This window comes from Gallus gallus, chromosome 10 (assembly GCF_016699485.2).
Source record: "Gallus gallus isolate bGalGal1 chromosome 10, bGalGal1.mat.broiler.GRCg7b, whole genome shotgun sequence".
Taxonomy (NCBI): domain Eukaryota; kingdom Metazoa; phylum Chordata; class Aves; order Galliformes; family Phasianidae; genus Gallus; species Gallus gallus.
The window spans coordinates 9,258,215-9,280,785 of record NC_052541.1 but is presented as its reverse complement, the minus strand read 5'-3'; the positions used below and the strand labels follow the sequence as shown (position 1 = coordinate 9,280,785).

General features: G+C 41.5%; 1 protein-coding gene across 3 annotated transcripts in view; it reads right to left on the bottom strand.

Annotated features, from left to right (window-relative positions):
- The window catches only part of GLDN (gliomedin), a 90,087-nt gene that overhangs the window by 6,251 nt on the left and 61,265 nt on the right, over positions 1-22,571 (bottom strand). The window contains exons 1-6 of one of the 3 annotated variants that reach the window (XM_046899141.1): positions 10,255-10,312; positions 7,150-7,201; positions 5,864-5,881; positions 5,148-5,255; positions 3,916-4,062; positions 2,977-3,096 (exon numbers count right to left, since the gene is read on the bottom strand). In XM_046899141.1, coding sequence (XP_046755097.1) covers positions 2,977-3,096; positions 3,916-4,062; positions 5,148-5,255; positions 5,864-5,881; positions 7,150-7,192 — 436 coding nt within the window. In that variant the 5' untranslated portion in view covers positions 7,193-7,201; positions 10,255-10,312. Of the gene's footprint in view, positions 1-2,976; positions 3,097-3,915; positions 4,063-5,147; positions 5,256-5,863; positions 5,882-7,149; positions 7,202-9,541; positions 9,846-10,254; positions 10,313-22,571 lie in introns of those variants that run through there. The other 2 variants (XM_015291961.4, XM_046899142.1) reach the window with 2 other exon arrangements.

Below are 22,571 nucleotides of genomic sequence, written 5' to 3'. Positions count from 1 at the left end.
TTCCCCCACTCCTCAATGATTTGAAGGTTAACTCGGTTGGGTTTTCTGCAGCATTTACCATTTAAATGATGCCTTTATGAGATTATTTATAAAACCTCTTCTGTAAATGCAGACACACCCTCTGCCTTTAAAACACTGCAGCACATTTCAATCTTGTTACAATGAAAAACAGCAGAGAACAAATAGTTCTCAGTTCTGCGCTGAAGACATCCTGATTTCACTGTACCCCTCTTTTCTAATCCTGTTCTTAACATTCACCTCCTTACACATTTCACATATTTTCACTGTTGCTTTCCAACCAATTCCTGGGCTTTGCAGGACTGTGATGACATTGAAATGAGCAAGGTAGCAAAAATACGAAGTAACCATAAAGTAAAGCTGAAAGGCCAGTATGACTCTGGGGAAAGAAAGAGCAGATTGCACTGCATTGTTTCCACATTAAGGTTATAACCTCTCTCTGTTCATACAGAAAGAAAATACTCCAAGGTAGACCAAAAACAACACATATTTCTCCCATCCATTTATCTAGAACACTTACTGATAGGACATTGAAGTTTCGCAATTGATCACAACTTCTCTCCTAAAAAAGAACCCAGCAAGCCCCCAAGGACCCTTTCCAGGTTTTGATCTCAAAGTCTTCTCAAAATATCTCAAGAAAGGAATCCACCCCGCAGAAATGACAAGCTGTGATACACAACTTTATTAGCCTCAGCCCAAGGAAATTGATAAAATTGACTGCATGAACAGTTCCTCATAGAGTGGTTTATCTAACACTGTGGAACAGTCAAGGACTGGGTCAATGTTTCTTGTGAAGACGAATGCACTGTTTGGATTTGAGAACATTTGCAAAATTCTCTGGGAACTTTCAGCTGCATGAAACAGAAAACAATTAAGATTAAAAAGACAGTTTTCTATCAGAGACCACTATGTGAAATTTCCACTGCTTTCTTTGCACAAAAAAAAATAAAAAAGATAAATATCATAATGGTTCTGATCCTAAAATATTCTGGCTAACAGTTAACAGAATTTACAAGACATGAGAAGTATGGGTAAGGTCAATATGGGGGAGGATGTGAAGGGCAGAGTGAGGGATGTGCTGTTCCTTTTAGAATTAGCTAACAGTATCATGGGAGCAAAGCACCTGAACTTGCAACTAATTATTCTATTCTCTTAAGGAAAGTAAATTCTGAAACAGGTAAAATCTGATTCATGGAAATCATTCTTACATTCTTATGCAATAAGTTAATTACAGCTGTAAATCAGGACATGTATTCTCTATCTTCAAAGGGATATGATTATTATATAACAAAAGATGATTTATTTTTGTATTACAGTCACACAATTCACTACTCATAACATTTAAATGCTCGCTGTGGAGCACCAATTCTATGCAAAGTTATTTGAATAAAACTCCCATCTGCACACTGGGATTCGAAATCCACCAGAAATCCATCAGATAAAGTTTATCCCTCCAAAGAACTTCAGACAGTACCAACAACTGGAAAGAGGCTACCTGACAAAATGCTCTAGTTAGATCTTGCACAGCACAGCACACATTTCTGAATTTCAAATAGCCTCAAATTTCTGCTCAGCTATCAACTTTCCATTGTAAGGAGGCAATTTGGACTCCATTCTGATGCTTCAGTACCCAGCGTCTCCCAACTAAAATTCTCACATGCTACTACAATTACATTCTAAGAATAAGAGACGGAAATGATGTATGCTCCAGCCAGCATTGAATATTCACCGGTTAATAGCATTTATAATAAGAAAGATTTCATCTTACCAAAAAATGATGATGTTATTATACATGCCAGTCCTAGATCACTCAAAACTCCTACAAGCTGAAATGGACACTGCTAACATCTAATCACTACTTATCTCCTTGCACTGAACAATTCAGGTGCCAGACATCCGTAATGCTGAGTGCCTTGCCTGCAAGGTGAAGGGCTGCTAATGACAAATGGGCAGAAGAAAGAAGGGAGAATAGTATTTTGAATCAATTACCACTGAAAGACTTTTTCCTAGAACTGGAGAAGAACCATGCTCCCCCTCCTCAACTGTGCTATTGCAACATCAAATGAATACCACTCTATTAATGGTGAGACTTATGAACTACTCCGCATACTTCACACTTGCACTGCTTGTTCTAGTTCATACATTGCCAGTTTCCAAAGAAACCCCACTAAACCAACACTGTCACAGACAACTCAATACTTTTCTGAAAAATGTGAAAGAAGGAAAATTAGTACCTGGGACATTCTTTGCTATCACTGTGACCTTCTCAGTGAGGAGGAAAATTCAACCTAAGACTGCACAGGGAGCAACAGTCACTGAAAGATATATCTCTGGCATCAAATGTAATACCTTTTGGTATAAAGGACAGAAGGACAACAGGGCCAGATCCAGTATATAGATCCAAAACCGAAAGTTTCCTTTCATTTTCAAGCTAGAAATAGAAATGCTGTTCTAGCAACAGCTTCTCTTTGCTTTCCATTATCAGCTGATGCCTCAACCTAACATTTTCCAGTTATCACAATACAACAATGTTTATAGAATCCATGTTGCAGATCATCCAAGCAACCAGCTCGTCTCACCTCATACAGCTTCAGTGACCAATAAGAAAAGCTCTGAAGTAACATTTCCGGTCAAAATGGTCTAAACCTCAGTGACTTGAGACCTCAAATACATATAAAATACAGCTGCTGAGTTTTACAACAGAATGAGTAAGATTTCCAAACATCAGTGTGTACCTTTTCCCTCCTCCCCTATATGGGAGGGGAGAGGGAGAGGAAAGAGGCAGTGCAGCTGCTGCATTTCAGCAGACAATCTATGAACTGGCAGTTTGGATGTTTGTATCTTGGTTATAAACAGTATCTGCTGTGAAATTTGCAGCCAATCACTGTTTCATGACATTTAGAACAATGGGCTTAATCTTTGATATTATCGACAGGTTCAAAAGAATAAAGAACTAACCTGTGCATTTGTTGCTGTACACGTTCTCCTGAAGCTGTGCTTTACCTCTACGTTTTCCTGGAGGCCCTGGGGGTCCAGGAGGCCCAGGAGGGCCTGGTGGTCCAGGTTCACCTTTTGCACCTGTGTACAAAGCAAAGCACAATGTCACAGGCAAGGATGAAACCTGCAGAGAACTGAGTGTCCACGTGATGGACCTATTAGAGATCTCTAAAATAGGCTCTGTCTTCTGAAGAGTTTTTTGTGTACAGAAAAAGTACAACTCAATAAACTCTCCGGAGTGCTAATTCTTAGAATCATAGTATCACAGAATATCCCAGGTTGAAAGGGACACATAAGGATCATGGAGTCCGGATCCTGGAATGTGAACCACCCAGAACTTTACAGCTTGCAGATCAATGCAATTTAATCTGTCTGGATTAAAGGCATATTAGAGAATTATAAATCACAACTGCCTTCTGTACAGTGTTCTCTAAGACTTCAGTTTAAAAGGTTCCAGTGCTACAGTTTTAGCAGCTTACTTGTTCAGTTGCCATGATGCTTCCTTTATGTATTCCTGAGTGGAAATCTGCTCTAATTTTCTAACACATAAGTAAAACTACACTGCATGAAAGAGCAGAAGGAGATCAGCTGTCTGGAAACATCCTGGAAAGGGTGGAATTCATGTACACCTCAACTCAAGGCCCACATAAGTCTTCTTGTGAGGAACTGCAATATAAAGGGAACGCAATCCCCTGGGCAGTCCTTTTTATTTTTGGAGCTGTACATACCCTTGAGACTATTACTGAGAGATTCTAATATCTGAACTGTAGCAATGCTCAACTTCACTGTGGATAAAGTAGCTGGGTTTGTTGGTCCAACTCTTATGAAGCAGGTTCATACTACAGAAGCAGAGTGTCTATTTTTCCATGTACACTGTTGCAAGAGTGTGCTTCTTCCTACCTTCCAATATCACATCATTGTTTGCATCCCCCTTTTCTCCCTTTGCTCCTCTTGCACCTTTTACACCAGGCATACCATCCTTGCCAGGTAAACCTATTTCTCCAGGTTCTCCTTTCTCTCCTTGATCACCTTTTGGTCCTGGCACACCTAGAAATAAAAAGCATTTCAGTACAAAGAACACTTACCCAGTGTTAAGCACACCGCTCCTAAAACCAATACATTCTGTTCAAGTACGAAATGCATTCCCCCCAGTTGTTTGGTGGCTCAACATATTGCACTTTCAACATTTTCCCTTGCCCCAGCAGAACAATAAAGTAGCTACCCAGTAACATCTCCACATGCCTCTATGCTTGTTGCAAGCACAGTCTCTCTGTACACCTCCTGTGCTTGATCATTTAGCAGAGTAACGTTTTTAACAAGAAGTTCATTTGTCCTGTGTAACCTTGGCTGGAGCATTTTGCAACAAGGAACACAATGGTGTAGTTGTACAAGTGACACCAAAACGTTCCACTCTCTGTCTTCATGTCAGTATTTTATGCTCTAGAAGAAAGAAGCAAGCAGCCATACAGCCAGAAATGGAAGTGTTCTTGCAGGCCAGGGGTTCACGTTATATCTGTATGTTCTTGAGGACAAAACGCTTGTCCCTCCACTCACAGTATTACTATTTACATTGAAATTGTGAAACCAGAAACAGAATTACAGTCTGGGGGTGAAATCCAAAAAGTGTCTCCTGCACAGTTGCCCTCTGACTCTAAAATAGGCTTTCACTTTCATTTCCCATCAAATAAATAAAAAGAATGTTGATGAACACTGAAGCGACAGACCACGTACTGTCTCAAACATTCACCGACAATTGGCCCAAACTCAGTCTTCATTTTTAAAGCCCTCTGAAGTCAAAAATTCCTTATGTCGGCAGGTTGAAGAAATGGAAATATTCTTAATGACATTATTTACAAGCAAATTCAGAATACTGAAGTGCAATTAATTTCATTTCATAGCCTTAATTTGCAATATTTGATAGTATATTTATACCACCTCTCATTGTCTAGAATATGTCTGAAGTGATCTACAAAAATTTAGTGCAAGGTAGTGAACGTTACAGAATTCTGCAATGTACAAATCCTTTGTGGACACTGAATCCCTTCTCCCTGTAACAAAGGTCTAAAAGTAATTGCATCTGAATGTAACAGTCAGAAAGGATTTTATTTTATTTTTTTAACAATAAAATATACCCATTTTTCCTCTTTTTCCATTTAGTCCTGGTTCTCCCTTTTGGCCTGGGACACCCGGGGCTCCATCCGAGCCATTGTAGCCGGGCAGTCCATCGAGCCCAGGGGGCCCTGAAAAAGCCAAACAGCACAACAGAAATGTCACCATTCACCATAACATCAGATATCAATAATCAGCATTTCTAAGAGCTGTTTATAGCGTTCAATTAAAATAATCAACTACTCTTTTATAAAGCTCTTTGCCTAAATGCCACTTGAAAATTCTGAACACCATCTAGCTTTGAACAAATATGCTCTGACAAACATTAAACACAAAAGCAGAACCTCCCTTCTGCCCCCAAGGGGGCACAGGTTGACATTAGTAGGAAAGTGATAAAGGCAAGTAGTCACAGAGTCTTTTAATGGCCTGGGTTGAAAAGGACCACAATGATCATTTAGTTTCAACCCCCCTGCTATGTGTAGGGTCACCAACCACCAGACCAGGCTGCCCAGAGCCACATCCAACCTGGCCTTGAATGCCTCCAGGGATGGGGCATCCACAACCTCCTTGGGCAACATGTTCCAGTGCATCACCACCCTCTGTGTGTCATTCTACTTTCCTTCATTCTAATTAGCAAAGGAAGACTATACTGTAAAGATGCATTTCTATAGTTCAAAATCTGTATCAACAACTGTTTCAGTTACCCAAAACCACTGCTGCAGCTGTCAAAATATCTTACCTGGGGGACCTGGGGGGCCTACACCAACAACATGCAAAAGAACACAAGAAAGAAGAAACAGTGAGTTTATCCTAGCAAGTAAACAAAAACAATTTCAGATTAAAGTGATGAGCGTTAGATCAGAACAATGAAAAGGGGAGGAAAGCACATCACTTGTCAAAAGGAAAGCGTATGGATTTACATGTTTTGTATTGAAAGCAAACATTTGAACATCACTGTTTTTACATGGAACTGGTCTCTGGACTGCACCACACTCCCCACTGGACCTGGCTGGAGGATTGCCTGGTGCAGTAGAAACTGGACTTACTCAGTTATTCTACAACGCATATTACAATAACATCTGCCTTATTCCTTCTGACTTAATTTGAGTATAAGGCCTTAATGGTAAGAAAGCACAGCATGCAGGAGTAAAGTATTACCTGAAAATGTTTCTATTACAAGATTTCTCTTATGTGATCCCCAGTACACATTTAAAAACATAACAATAAAAAAGTCATTGTTGCAATGAAAGGAGCAAATCAGCTCCATGAACGTTTTTATCCAGTCACTGAGTATTGCCTTGCTTCAACAAAAATAAAATCTCTAAGACCAAATAACAGTAATTCCTGGATTTCCCTACAGATGACACTTGCCAGCATTAACAAGAAAATACCATGAGTAAAGTAAAAACCATTTTATAATGCCATCACAGAGATTATCACTTTTAATCAGCACTGACAGTAGCAGCAGTTAATAACTTACTGCCAGTTTTCCAGTAACTGAATGTCTCTCCCACACCACGAATTTATGTGCATTAGTGCCTAGAATTTGTATGTCATCTTAGACTCTGAGGATTTTAATTACCCTTGTAACAGCATAAGATAAGTAAGAAAGGTGCTTGAAAGGTAGTAGAAAGGGTGACAGCAGAGAAAGCAAGGACTAATCAAGTCAGGAGAGCAGAAAGCTGCAGAAGGCATTGAGTAGGGGAAATCACAACTCTGGAGCCCAAGGAAACGTGGGTTCAACAGAGCTCCTAAACTTCCAGCACTTATAAGTAGGTGTAGGTAAGTCCCAAAGTAGCACCTGCTATCTTTTTTAAGTAAATAATGCAAATGATATACACACATATATACATGTAAATATACGTGTTTGTGTGTATGTGTGTGTATATATATGTATATACATGAATTTTGATAAATCACAAAATTTGTCATGTAAAACCTTATCTACCCCAAGTTCTTTGAAAACACTGTGATTCTGTATTGCTGAGGGTAAAAATAAATGTAACGTTCATGGCATTAACATACCTGTTAAGCATATCCCTTTTGTGCTGTTACATAAATCCACCATCACTCGGACCTAATGTTGCAAAGAAATTAAGTTCAAAACAAGGTAGACCACGACAGCTCAAAGAAAATGGTCTGATTCACAAAAACAAAGATACCATTATTGTGCTTGTAAGAGTAAAGCATTTAGACCTGTTCTTACACTGAGACACCAACCACTTCCTCGTGCAGTGATTCTCTGTGATTCACCTCATTGTAAACCCTACGGAAAACATTCAGAAAATACTTGGCAGTCAGTTCCACGCATCATCCAAGCATCCATGTTCACCTGTTACTGTAATCCAAATGTGTAACTGCACATGTACTGACTGCCAGTGTGAGGTATTCAAAGCTGACATCAGCCAATGAACACTGCACTCAATTCTATTTCATGTTTATAAACAATGGGTACTTTTCCAGCATAGCATATACCATGAGGGAGATTTCCTGTGTTCCACGTAAGAGATGTCTTGCCTTGGAATCACTGAGACTGGCAGCCTTGGAGAGGACCCTCACCCATTCAAAATACCTCAGCCAAACAGCGACACACTTTACAAAATCCAACCAACATTCATATAGATGCCTCTAATCTAGAGCAGAAATACCCATACTATAATTCCACAAATCATCTTCTTGGCCATTATAAAGCAGTTCTTTCCCCTTCTGTTGTAGGCCTTTCTATTATTTTTCTCTTTGTGTTATAATTTCAAACACTTTGTCCCCATACAGCACCAGCCCTGACCCAGTGGGCACCTGGTCCCACTGCCTTTCTGAGTCTCAGTCGTTCCGAAAAGCTTCGGATTCAACCTAACTTAGCTCAACTGCTGTTGCATGTCAGGATTTGCTTGTTCTCCTTCCCCTCATCGAAAACCAGTCTTCTATGCTGTAATTTGTAAAATACACCTTGTCCAAGCATTCTCTAATTCAAACTGCATTTTAATCTCAGTGGTTTTGTTGAGATCATTGAAGTGATTACAGCTCACTCCGAAGCCCTGCAATTATCTCAGCATTATATCTGCCACTCAGTGCAATCCACACGACAGTTACAAGCACAGCATTCAGAAAGCACGTTACAGTGAGCAGCCTGCAGCACAGCCTCCAGCTCAGCCATGAGGAGCCAACAGCCTTTCCATCAATATATTTTAATGGAGCACATCTTGATTTGAACAGAGGAGGGGCACAAGTGGACAATCTTGTCGTGCTGTTAAAATACACTTCACGTCACTCAGTTGAATTTGGAGAGCACAATAAAATTTGTTTGCTCCATACATGTCACTTAACCACAGAGAGGTGGCACACGTAGCTGCCACTGTCACAACTATCCAACTGCACCAACAGCAGTTTTAACAGCATTCAAAGAGTACAAGAATCCGAACATTTTCTTCACTGAATTTATTTGTGAGTCACTCAGACTCAGAGAATCATAGAATCATTAAGGTTGGAATGACCAATAAGATCACTCAGCCCAGCCATCAACTCATCCCCACTACGTCACTCAGTGCTACATCCACCCTTTCCTTGAACACCTCCAGGGACAGTGACTCCACCTCCTCCCTGGGCAGCCTGTGCCAATGCACCACCACTCTTTCTGTGAAGAAATTGTCCCTGATATCCAGCCAGAACCTTCCCTAGCACGACTCGAAGCCATTCCGTCTTGTCTGATTGCTGCTACCTGGGAGCAGAGCCTGACACCCACCTCACCACAACCTCCTTTCAGGCAGTTGCAGAGAGCGATGAGGTTTCCCTGTGCCTCCTTTCCTCCAGACTGACCCATCCCAGTTCCCTCAGCCTCTCCCCATAACACCTGTGCTCCAGACCCTTCACAACCCTTCTCTGGACACACTCCAGGGCCTCAATGTCTTTCTTGCAGAGAGGGGCCCAAACCAAACACAGCACTCGAGGTGTGGCCTCACCGGTGCCAGTGCACAGGGACCACCACCTCCAGCTCCTGCTGCCTGTGCAATCTCTGACACAAGCCAGGATGCTGTTGGCCTTCTTGGCCACCTGGGCACACTGCTGGCCCATGTTCCACCACAGTCTGCTAACACCCCCACATCCTTTTCCTCCACGCAGCTTTCAGCCACTCTGCCCCAAGCCTGCAGCGGAGCATGGGGTTGCTGTGACCAAAATGCAGGACCCAGCACTTAGTCGTGCCTAAGTGCACGCAGTTAGCCTCAGCCCGGCTAACCAGGTCCCTCTGTAGCACCTTCCTACTCTCAGGCAGATCGACGCTTCCCCCCAACTTGGCGTCATCCGCCAGCTTACCGAGGGCGCACTCGATCCCCTCATCAATAAAGACATCACACAGGGCTGCTCTAAGCATCTGACCGAACCACAACCAGCGCGCGGGTCCGCACGTGGCGCGCCGCCCTACCGGCACCATGGAGTAGGTGAGCATCATCAGCATCTCCTCGCTCTCGGCACGCACGTGCCCGCGGCGGCTCCTCCTGCTGCGGGCAGGGGGCGGGTGGCCGGGCCCGGCTGAGCCCAGCGGGTCCCGCACGGAGCCGTTGGCCGCGGGGATCCGCGCCGCCTCCAACTCCCGCAGCGCCGCGCTCAGCTCCCGCCACTGCACCAGCAGGAACAGCGTCCCCGCCGCGCTGAGCGCCGACAGCAGTCCCACGGCGGCCAGCACGCAGCGCAGCGCCCGGCCGTCCGCCTCCATCGTGCCGCGGCCCGGCGACGGCGGCCGGCGGGAGGGATTTATGGCCCCCGGAGCCGTGGGTCGCGGGATGGGCGGGGGGGAGTGGCGGCCGTCCGGTAAGGGATACTGCTCAGTAAAACAAAGCTCCCCTTTACGTACAGGATCACTGAGATTAGAAAAGACCTCTAAAATCATCTAATCCAACCACCCACCCATCCCCACCGTGCCCAGTAGCCACGTCCCTCAGTGCCACATTCACCCTTTTCTTGAACACCACCAGGGACAGTGACCAGCACTCCCCGGGCAGCCTGTGCCAGTGCCTCACACCACTCTTGCTGAGAAGAAATTCTGCCTAACACCCGACCTGAACACACACTGCCATTCTGCAGCGCCAGTGGTCACTTCGCTAAGAACACAAGTAGCTCACCAACGCTCACACTCACCAACAGCACTACCTGCTGCTTCCGAAGTTCAAGCGTGGGTGAATGTTTTCCCAAAGCCTCCCTGCCAACCCCTGTGAGCCGTGGGATATCTTTGATACAATACATTCTGTTCCTAATTAATTCATAGTAAAAATAAGAAAATGAATTACACAGTACTCTGTTGTGAGGAGTGTTGCAGTTTGACTGAACGCGAAGATGTCACGAAGACCACGAAACTTAAAAGAACTCTGAGGAAGGGTTGTAGAAACGTTCTTTAAAATGCTGAAACTTTAAGCTTGAAGACAAACAGCTGCGCTTTCTCTCACTGTTGCTATTTCAAATTGATCTCAGGAAATTCACAGCCTCTGAATGCCTGATTCCCTGCACGGAAGAGCATCGTTCCATCTCATTCCATAATGACACAATACAAGAAAATTACCTCATGTCCAAAGGAGCAGAGCTCACCAACATGCTCATCTCTCTCAAGGATGGACTGGCACCGTGCAGTCTTAATAGTCTCCTCTCATTCGCACTGGAATACGGGATACCAATAAATTGGTAGCTCACATTGAAAATATCCTACCTTATGATTTGGGAATGGGTTGCACCATCTCAAACCCATTGTGCTCAACTTATTCTGTGGTACGGTGCATTTTTCAGCTTTCTCTATCTTATAAAACAAAATCAGGAATCCAACCCCTTAATTAATTGGTATTTTCTGAAACCATTACGATGCTTAAAACTTAACTTGGCTATTGAAAAAAACATTAACCCTGTAGGGGTGGAACTGCAGTACATATGAAGCACGTGTTTAAGTTTTGCTTCTATTAAACTTGTGAGGAGAAAAAGAAAAAAGAAATACAACCTTACATAGAACTCCAAAGTCTTTGCTTCCTAAGCAAGATTTGTTTATCACGTCATAGATATTATAAAACTGGTGAGAATCTGTCATAACAGGAAACTAAAGCATTTTTGTCTGAAAACATAAACAGAACTGCACTTCATCTGAATGCCTCCACATCCCCTCATCCTCTACCACTCCCACTTCAGGCCTTTGATTTTACATCTCCCTCTATGTCTCCCATCCCAGTACAATACACCCAAAGTCTTGGTCCATCTGTTGGCAGCAGCTGCAGCACAGCCCCATACTTGATTCCTCTGTTCCTTCTCCGTGCTGAGAAAAGCAAAGGTCCCAGTGGCAGAATGATGAACAGCAAAGCAGAATGAAGGTTTGGGAATGCTGCTGATAAAAACTGAAAAAGTACACTCAGTAACAGTCTAAACCAGCATAAGAAAACCATTACCCCTTATATCCATTCGGTCCATTCTTCCAGGTAGATCAGATAGATGCCAACAAGCAGCAGCTCAATTATTTGCTGGCATCTCAGGAAATTGTCTTTCTTAAAGCATGTCCTACAGCAAGCATGCATCATACCTGACATGCAGGGAAGCATGGCATATAGCGATGATGTACCTCAGCCCAACCTATGTGGGAAGTAGAACGAAACTTATCAATGTATTGCATGCAGACTGCAGGTACAACATCACATTTATTCTTTGTGCAATTCCAGCTCTGTCACACAGCTGAAATAAATTGTTAGAAGATAAAACATCGCTTTACCACATGAGATATTTTTGTATCCAAATTACACGCTCTGTGTATAATAAAGATTATCACTTGATTATTCTGAGGCAGACGATGTATTCAGAGGGTGTCACACTGAAATAATGCTCCCACGGATGTTTCACTTTGCAAAAACTGTCATAACTGAAATCTCATCTCTTTAGGCAGCTCTCCCAAGATGAAGCCCGCTGCAGATTGGCACACTGCTTTCACTTGAATAACTAATGCTGAAAGATGGACTGCGTGCTGAGGGTGATACTCCACTAGATAGATAACCAAACTTCCTCTAATGATGACATTAAAATGATGCTAAAACAGACCGTAATCTTTATGAGTATGATTAGAAAGAAGTTCACCTCTTTCCCTGATCTACTTAAAGGGAGAAAAAAAAAATCTTTAAAAGCTTTCGTAGCCTCCTGTGCTAACTGATATTTCATGATATTCCTCTGAGACACTGGGTACTGGTAACTGCTGCAGCTGTATGTCCAGCATGGATATATTCAAGGACAGAAACACCAAATGCTGTGGATGCCCTTTTCTCTTCATCTCTGCGGTCACTGCTCTCATCATGCAATACATTGGCAGCCAAGCAGCTATAGAGTTCCTCCATTCAAATCATGGTTGCAAAGTATTGGCACTGAGGCAAACATTGTTTCACTGTAGCATCCAGACTCTGCATCAAACTTCATGGTTAACCTTGTCCTGCAGAGTAGCCTCGGGCTCACATCAGTGACAGTTGCCAGAATGCATTCTGCTCACATTCTGCAAGTACATTCCACACACATTATAGCATATTGGATATACAAGCTCCCCTTTAAAGGAAGGGGTAAAATGAAAAGAAAAAAAAAATTATTTTTAAGAGTAAGAGGAAAGTGAATTGAACATAAAATAGTAGGCGGAAGTATATTCGTGATCTAGCCCCCAATACCACCACGATAGAGGGGTTGGATTAAGGATTAACCTCTAAGTTTCATTCCAACCCAAACTGTTCAATGACTGTAAGTGAAATTAATCTTAGGCTGAACAAATAGTGTTTGATTAGATAAGGTTAACAACTTGAAGCAGTATTTTACATTAAAAACAAAACAAAACAAAACTGCATGGAAAGGTTATGAATTGCTAGTTGATTCTTAAATTACTGCTAAAAAAGCTGGATCTATAACCCAGCCCCTTCAAGCTTCTGTTGTGCACTTCAGTGGCGCAGGGATATAAAGCTCCTTAAGGTATCAGCAACACATACCTTAAGTAGATCCCCTGACTTCAGGCAACTTCTACTTTAATAGACTTGTAAAAATAAATACACATATACAATGGATTCCTGGTATATTTTGGAATATCTAGACAATGCTCAAAGCAAACTAAGGACCAATGAAAATCACATTCCTACAGACAAGCTGACATTTAAGATCCAGAACAAAATCCACAAATCTCTGCAGGCAGTGCAGCACAGAGGGCACTACTCAGTGGTGCCAGCAGCATCACTCACTGCTGTACAACAGCCATTGGCTGCCAAAGATGACTTACCCAGAAAGTGCTCGGAACTCCTAAGTATGCTGTAAAGACCAAAGCTGAATCACAGAGAAGATGGACTTGAGGAACAAAGTCACACAGAGCAATTCAAGCACCATTGCTACAATTTTTCATTAGTAATTTAATCTAGAGGAATAAAAGCAACGGAACAAACACATGACAAATGGTAAGTGACTCAACAGATTTTTCACATCCTTGTCACAGCACTGCAATCTGAAGGCAATAAATACTACTGGAGAAAACCAGGAATTAAATACTGAATATTTATTACCAAACAAACTGTCAAACCCAACTTCTGTCTAGGTTGAAAGCAACACACAAAACAACATCTGCTAAGGATATTCCAATAATGCACCTCCCAGCAGTAACTCCAGGTCTGAGTTGCATACTATGGGCGCTCACCTCACCCACTTCCCATGGATTTGCCAAGGAAGCAGCATGGATTCACCACAGCAGCCTAAGGATATCAGATTAAATGAACAAAAATAGCAGCAAATAGAGCAAACTTAAAGCTCCCTCTTTGCTTCAGATATTTCCTCTCTGCACTACACTGGGTGTACATTGCATCCATCCCTCTGACTTTCACTTAAAGGACTGAACACAGTGTTCTTCATAGCTTCCTCACGACATTCTGTCATTTGATTTATCTACCAGTATGATCCACTGGAAATTAAAACCACATTTTCCTATCTGAGCACTTATTCATTGGATGTATTGCTATACACGCTGTAAGGACACATCCTAAGATCCCCTACAAAGCCAAGAGAGATAAATAGCACTATGTGGCTTAACAAACTCATCCAGTGCCTCTTACAAAGGGACGTGGGGGCTGAGTTTTCAAGCAGCCTTCCACCTGTGGAACAAGATGAACCCCATTCCAGGAAAGATTGCTTTTCCTCTCCTGCTAATAAAGCAAGCTCAGACATACATGTCTGAAGTTAAGGACAATGTACCCATAGCAATATTACCTCTCCGGGAGCCTGGGATACTGGGATAGATCTTATTCAGACACACTTCATAAAAGATCATCTCTGTTTCAAAGGCGTTATCATCTCATCTCCAGGCAGCACACAACAGGAGTGGGAAACAAGAAGAGAAGACTGAGGTGGAATGCTTTATTAGGTTTTATTCTTAGATTTATTACACTTCAAGGAGTTTTTAAACATGAATCTTCCAAGCATGCCATTTTCAGGAAAGCTGCTTGTGTAACTTAGGCACAGAATGTACACTCACAACACTAGTTTGAATATTTTGCCTTACTTCGGGAGCAGCTGCGGAAGGCGCGGAGTTTAGCTGAGGGAGGAGAGGGCACATCACCCCCACAGCCACCCCTGATACAAAGCTGTGCACTCCTTCATTTTCAGAAGAAGAAAAACGCAGTCTGTGCAGATCTCAAAATGGCACACGGCTGTGACACAACATTCAAATTGTTCTGGGAATACAGGATGGAGGGGGCACTGGCAGAATGCTCAGCTCCTTTAGAGACACTGTGGCTCCTGCCCACGTCTACGGCAATTTGGCACATTCTGTGTCTGGGAAGAACCCTCTCACATCGCACTGTCTGAATTTTTATTCCTGGTCTCCACAGAAAAAAAAATAAGAAACCATCTGAAGATACCACAAAGTGATGAGAAATGCCACAGAGCATAACCTGAGGAATGGCACTTCTAAGTAAACAAGATTGAGTCAGAAAAACTTTCAAGAAAAAAGCAATTTTATCAGAGTTCTGATGGGCTGGGTGCTGCACTGCCTTGTGGGCACAGAGGTCTCCTTGTCAGAAATAGGCTGGCAGCAACCATCGGCTCTAACAATATCCTCCATTGCAGTCAGACATGGTACTGAGAGGTACATTTTCCGTGGCAGACAATGGAACAGCAGATTTGGGCAGCTGACCTCCAACCTTTCTGCTGTACAGCTTTTTCTACCAGACAGCCTTTTAGCCTACATTATGCTAATGCAGAGTTTCCATAGAAGAGGAACCAGAGAGCCTAGCATAGCTATCAGTTGTCGTTCAGAACCAGCACTTACGGTTTAAGAAAAAATATATATATAAACTACAGATTTAATCTCAGGATAAATAAAGGAAACTGGCACAGCAACACAATTTATTTTGTTTTCTACTCATTCACTACCACTATATTTTGCAGCCTACTGGCTGATGTGTAGGACATTCTAGAAACACTACACTGGACATCACAGCAAAGTAGTTTAGAAATACTGGTAACTTGTCATTCCTTCTTAGCTTTTTTCACTATGATATGAAAGTGCACCCTCTGTCCACTTCTGTTCCTCCTTCTAAATCAAGATTTGGATCTTTGTGTCAACAGTGATAGACATCTAAAAAAAAAAAAGTTCTCTCTTTGTTTTCCTTTTCTCCCCTCAGAAGCACTGTAAATCCCAAGGCTCTTTTTTATTACTTGTCCTTTATTGAATTTATTTTTTTTTTCCCTGAAGGCGCATAAAGACAAATCACATCAGAAACAAGAATGCCCCAAATGTTCAGCCCTTCCAGCTGTTTCTTTGATTCCCCACCTTTATTAGCACATGGTATTTTTGCACTGTTTCTGCATAAACTAGTTTACGTCAATAAAGTCCTATTTCTTACAAGCATGCCCTCCTTATATACTTTTTCTTCTTAAAACAAAGCAACTCTACAAGAAGCACCACTGACTTTTTGCCTCACCAAACAGCATTACTGACACTGACCCAGGACCTTGCATTTGCATCCTGCACTTCACAATGAAAGCAACGTATAAACTGGTGTATAGACACCAGCAGTGAACAGGTATGTAATGGAAGCATTAACGTTTCACTGTAGAGCCTCAACATAATCACAGATGATTCAGAAGTCTGACCTTTGCAGTCTGTGCTAATTTCTGCTTTGTCTGCATTTCTTAGTTTATTAAAAAGGACACAGATTAAGCATACTTACCCCTCATAACTTTAAGGCCTAACATAATTTTGAAGATCACAGCATTGGGGAAATATTCTGAGACACACAATGGATTCCCACAGAGCCCACAGCCAAAGAGCAATTACAGTTGTTTGGTCCATAACCACATATAACTGTTTTGCTTTTGTTAGCAGCTCCTTCTGCAGACAACCACAACTATTGCAGTTCTGCATAGCATGAGGCTGTAATACTCCACCAAACGCTCCACTATGCGGCATGCTTACCACATGCCATGAGGCTGGCTTCAGGCCTTACAAGGTGCAGGTAATACATAAGCTTGGAACGATGTATTTCAACTCAGAATTATTTTAAAGCAGAGTTTCCAACCTGAAATTCTGCTTAGCTTTAAGTTAGCTTCATTCATGTCCTTTATGGTTTACAATACTATTATTTTTCTCCATAGACCACTTCAAAACCTCTTTTATTTGCCAAAACAATGCAAACAGAAAAAAAAAAAAAAAAAGAGGGAGAGAAGGGAAGGAGAAGAGAATTAGAGAAGGGAAGGAGAGAAAAAGGAGAGAAAAAAAATAAAAAGTATCACAGATTTTAAGAGATTGCTCATGAAATTCTCCATAACTTTGACATATGTACGCAACGTACGTAGCAGTAGAACACACTTTCTGAAAATCCACCTTCTCGCACAAGCAATCAGTCCTATGCACAGAACTTACTTTTGCAAATCTGCCAGGCCTTCAAGCAGAGCAGGGCTGAGAAAGAAGTTAGGCAAAGAGAGAATGTTCTGAACCCTGCCCACTTCAGAGCATATGCAGTCAGGGCCGCTCTCTTCATAGAGCAATCGGTACCATTAGCAAAATAAGCAGCACTTGAAGGAGCAGTTAAGAGGATTCAGAACAACGAGAAGCGATTGGTCGCACTTTCAGATGATTGCTTTGTACCTTCTTTACAAGCTAGACTTGAGTACTGCGTATTTATATCCCACTACGGAAATACCTACAGTACCTTCAGTGCTGGAACTGTTCTGTTCTATAAGCACTCTTAAAACGTCTGCTTCCACTGCTGGCACTGCATGCACAAGAGCTTTGGCTACTTTTTCCACTTAGCAAAAGTTTAACTTGTTTTTGGTTGGTATTTCTGGGGGGGGGGGAGAAGAGAGGGGATGTTGTTTGTTAGTTTTTTAACTTTTGGTGGAAATCATCTCTAGTTGTTAAAAATAAAAATGCTTAAACTTCCTATAATTTATGCAAGTGACCACTGGAAAGGATTCTATGTGATACAACAACAGTATGATGGAGTATGACGATAATAATCAAATAATAGAAATTTGCCTGAGAACGTCAGGAGTGCTTTCCTGCAAGTGGCACTGAAAGACAGCCAGTCAGTTCAAGCTGCTGAAGGGAGAAGGTGGGAGTCCAGCAGCCCTAATGGACCAGTGTGTCCTACCATGCCTGGAGGGATCCCAACAAGTAGGAGAGCAGTGCCGCCCCTTACAGAACACAGTGCTTATCTGGCTGAACAACAAGGCCCTGGATCTCAGGAGCCCTGCAAGGTTCCAATCCTATCTTTCTCCTTTTAATTCCAGCTGCTTTGCCTGTTTATAAGTACAAAGAAAGCTTGGGGAGGCAGATAACCCCAAACCTCAGCTCCTTGTGAATAACAAGATATACTCAGAAAGCATGAACATTACTTCAAAGAAATTAAAACAGGGGAAAATGGTTTAAGTTCCACAGAATGTTCTGTCTTCCTTGGTCCTTAGAAGTTCAAGTTCTCTATCAATTTAATTTTTTTTTTTTTTTTTTCAGTCATTCCATGGGCATAGAATCATAGAATCGCTAAGGTTGGAAAAGACCCACAGGATGATCCAGTCCAACCATTCGCCCTTCACCAATGGTTCTCGCTAAACCATGTCCCTCAACACAACATCCAAACGCTCTTTGAACACCACCAGGGTCGGTGACTCCACCACCTCTCTGGGCAGCCCATTCCAGTGCCTGACCACCCTTTCAGAGAAGTAGTAGAAGTAGAAAGTAGAAGGCAAAGTGAAAAAAAATCTGAAACAATGCTCCCTAGTTCTTGCACATCCAGGAAGGACAAATTTCTCATGTACCTCTTCCTTTTCCTGGCCAGCTGCAATTCCAACCCAGGAGTAGGGAAAAAAGTAGCTAAGATGAACAGCTAACAAGCTGCAAGCAACTGTAGATGCCCAGAGAGTAGATTCAGAGTTTGTTTTAGATGACACATCCACGACCTGTTCCTGTAATACTTCATTACAGCTGCTTCTGTGTGCAACAAGAACACATTGTCCCCATCTTCACAACCAGCTGCGCTTCTTAAATTAACAAGTGTAAGCCTACCGTAGTCTGAAGATATGATCTTGTGGGTATTTTTCTCCTGTTAGTCTCTCAGCATATTGTTAACTCTTTCCATTTTGACTTACACTGGCTGTTTTTTAACACTGTTTTATCAGTTCTGATGTGGACAGAATGAGAAGAGTAATTTGGGAGGAAGTTACTGAAAAAGTGCAGCTTACATTTTTACAAGGCTTACATCCTCTTATCAGGCACGAGCAGTGCTTGAGGTAAGCTATCTAATGTCTATTCCAAAAGGCAACAGCAACATAATCCTGCTATAATATAATTTTTGCTTTTGTTTCAAGGATCTCAAAGCCCAGTGCATGCACTTGGCCCTAACTCATGCAGGTAGACAGTTCTCTTGTAACATTTAGCATTCTGATTTTACATACTGCCGCAGTGAATGACACATTTTGATCAGCAACTAATATATTTATGCACCAAAGCCACTATCGTGTGTGTGCAGCCGCTCCTGTAAGCTTAGCATTATGATTTTGGAGCCACAACAACCCTAAAAGAAAAGCTGAGCCCCCTGCCCCAGTGCAGCTACACACATATGTAGTCTTCACAGAAGGAATGGTTTTGGTAAAGCACAGAGCATAGAAACACCAGCGGAGAACAAATGCAAGTGGCTCCTGAGGAAGCAGCAGTCATAAATAGTACTTACTAGTGAGGTTTTTTCTGCATTTGTTCCAGACAAACAACAAATAAAATACTTCAAAAAGCCAACAAACCACCTTCAAAGGTCGTCATCTCCAAGGACTTGCATCTATCTAAAGGTGGTACAGACAGAGACGCTTTCTGACTGTACTTGAAGGTATGATGAGCTCCTCCCAAAGATTTTCTTTCTTTGAGCACCCTTTAAACACTTTTCAAGAACTTAGGTTCTGAGGACGCATCCTGCAGCTAGGGGAAGCACATGGAAGACTGCTTTGAGAACACTGCACTGAGCACACAGGGGTTTGATCATTACATGTAATGTAAAGATACAGTAGCAGCCACCTCACCTGCTCAGCAACTGTGCACAACAGTGTTAAAGCACACTCGTGCACAAACCTTCTCTTTGCCATTTAAAGAGACAGAGATTTGAGACGGAAGCCAAACTTCTTCACCAAGTAGAGAATTTCACAGATTTACCATGAGATATCCCCATAGCTTTTCCATCAGACAGAAGAAGATGAAGCATCTGAGTACACAGATATTCACAGTAGTCTTAGCTCTGTTAGTAGTATTTAATGAATAACTTGTTTAGGGTATCAGGAAAACAGTACATATGAGAGGTTAAGAGAAAAGGTCCAAGCAAAAAGCCTCAACAAAAAGTGTACACCAACCTTCTTGCAGAGCCTACAAAAGACAGCCACTACTGCAAGCACGTGGATGGCAGGGAGAAAGGAGAGGGAAGTATTACATCTGTATTTGCCTACTGCCTGTATTCTTCACCTAGCCAACGGTTTGGGCCAATCTCCAAGGTGTAGCACTGAGCTAGATGGTTCTTCAGCCATCCAATTATGGTCTGCATCCATACAGACGACCCTTTCTCCTTCTACACTAAATAACACATAGCAGATTAGGGACAGATGTACCAGAGGCTATTCAGCCTTGCTGTAAGGACAGCATTTACCTCGTGCCCTACTGCCTTCAGTAAGACCATCAGGCCATAAAAAAAAATTAAGCCCTAAGCCTTACCCTACCCTACTAGTTTCACAGTACTGAAAGTAGTAATTCTGTACATGGTAATTTTGTCTTCACTGATTTAACTGATTTTCTTTCTACGCTTTTACCAGATCTGTTTTGATCCCTTTTTATTAAAGCAACATTCTAACCAACGTTATCACATGAGCCATGGGGTCTCTGCAAGAGCGTGGACTCTCCTGCTCAACCACGGAGAGCATTTTGCATCCTCTTTTTACAAAAGTCTATTGTAAAATATTTAGGGGGAAAAAAAAAAGCCTTATTTTTATTGTATAAAACAGAACTTTGTTAATTCACTGAATGCCTACTCAGGCACTGAAGAATTTGCAGTATTTAACTATAGATCTTTGTAGTGAACAACAAGTCCAATCATTCTGGTTGCATTATACAGAGTTCCGGGAATTCTTTGGCTTGAAAGAAATGAAATCCATTTTCTCTGGCATATGGAAATAATATTTGATTTAAAGATATATCCCACAGAAGTTGGTCTTGAAAAAACCCAGTTTGAATGTAAACAAGCATTTTTACATTATTTAACCTTTCTCATGCTCTCTTCATGATCAATTAAACTGTCTCATTGCTGCTGAACTACAATTCATGCACAATTTTTTTTTGTCACCGAGTGGATATAAAGCTCTGACAGAAGGAGACCCAACAAAACATTACCAAATGTTCCATTTTTAGCAATGAGACCTTCTGATTAAACAAATGATTACGGTACGAGGAATCAACAATTCCATTGTGTAGGAAACTGGCTAGATCGCTGACTCCCTTAAACCTCAAGCAACTCGTGCTATCAGAGAAAGAATCTATAATGGTTTCACCTTTCTTATATTTACTTCTTGCTTTACCAAACATTTCATTCTGAGGCTTTTAAAAATAACAAGAAGAATTAGGTGGTTTATTCTTACTATTTGCATATATAATAAAGAATATCTAAGGATATATGTGCTTCTAAATTGAGCTAATCTTTTTTCTGTTATTACTATGATTTAGCAATAAGAAAATAATACCTTCCAGAGCACTTTTTCTAATAGCTGTGGTATTCTCTAATGCTACAGACTGACGTAATGTCTTATAAATCAAATAAGCAAGTTCTGCACGAGTTGTTTTTGTTAGTTACTAAAGCCAAAGCAACACTGCAATGAGTACATCTGTTTAAAGCCACAGGAAAGGCCTGGAACTCTCTATGGGAACTTTCTTATGCTGGTACATAAAGCTCTTTTCATTTTGTATCCATGGAATAACTCATCCTCTTCAAAACTGACCATTCATATTGGTTTGTCCACATTAAAAATCTGTAAGTAGTGTACCACGAAATAGATCAAAATCAGCCTCAAGATCTAGTTCCTCCAAAACATAGTTTACAAGTAGTAAGAACAGAGAATTATCTTGTAAAAACAAAATTATACATATATATTAATGCCTGACTGCTTCTGAATTTTTAAGCAGGCTTAAAAATTGAAAACAGCTGTCATATCCTTTGGAAATCAAAGAAAGATTTTAACAAACACTTCTAGAACATAAGATAATGACTGAACTCTAATGCACAGCATTGTGACCAGCTCTAAATACAAGACACAATAGAATTGCTCACTGAAGTTCTGCCTATTTCTGCTTGTACTTTTGATTCCAGGAAAATTATACAGTGAAATGAGTCTGCAAACAGGTCTCTGCATAACAAATAGATGTGGAAGGGTGTGTGTACATGGAAAATGAACAAGAGTTCAGTTTTCAGACTGCAATTATTTTGACTTCTGATTGTATAAGCTGTGTAACTTCAATGAGGTTGCAGTCATGCCGGAAGCATTTCCCAATGAATTCAGTCCTTATTCTCCAAAAATGTCTTCATTCATTATTTATTTATTTATTTTAGAAAGGCTTCTCAGAAGAGATTTCACATTCATCAGAACTCTAGGCCTTTTCCAGCCTTCCCTTGAGTTAAAAATATTCTATCACTAGAACTATTGTGCATAAATCTTAAATACCTTTGTTCCAAGTGAGATCACAGCCGCTTAGAACCAAGACTCTTCTACCCACTTGATGGGCCTTCTGAGTAAAAGTGCTAGGATTTATTTTACTTATTTCTCGAAAACGCTGATGCTAAAGCCTTGAATGAGCCCATAAGAAGAATGAAAACACTTTATGAGAGGTGTTAACTTGGCCTGACAGCAAGAGACAAGGATGAATAACATCTTTACGCCACAGGACATGACTCGGTCTTGCTGAA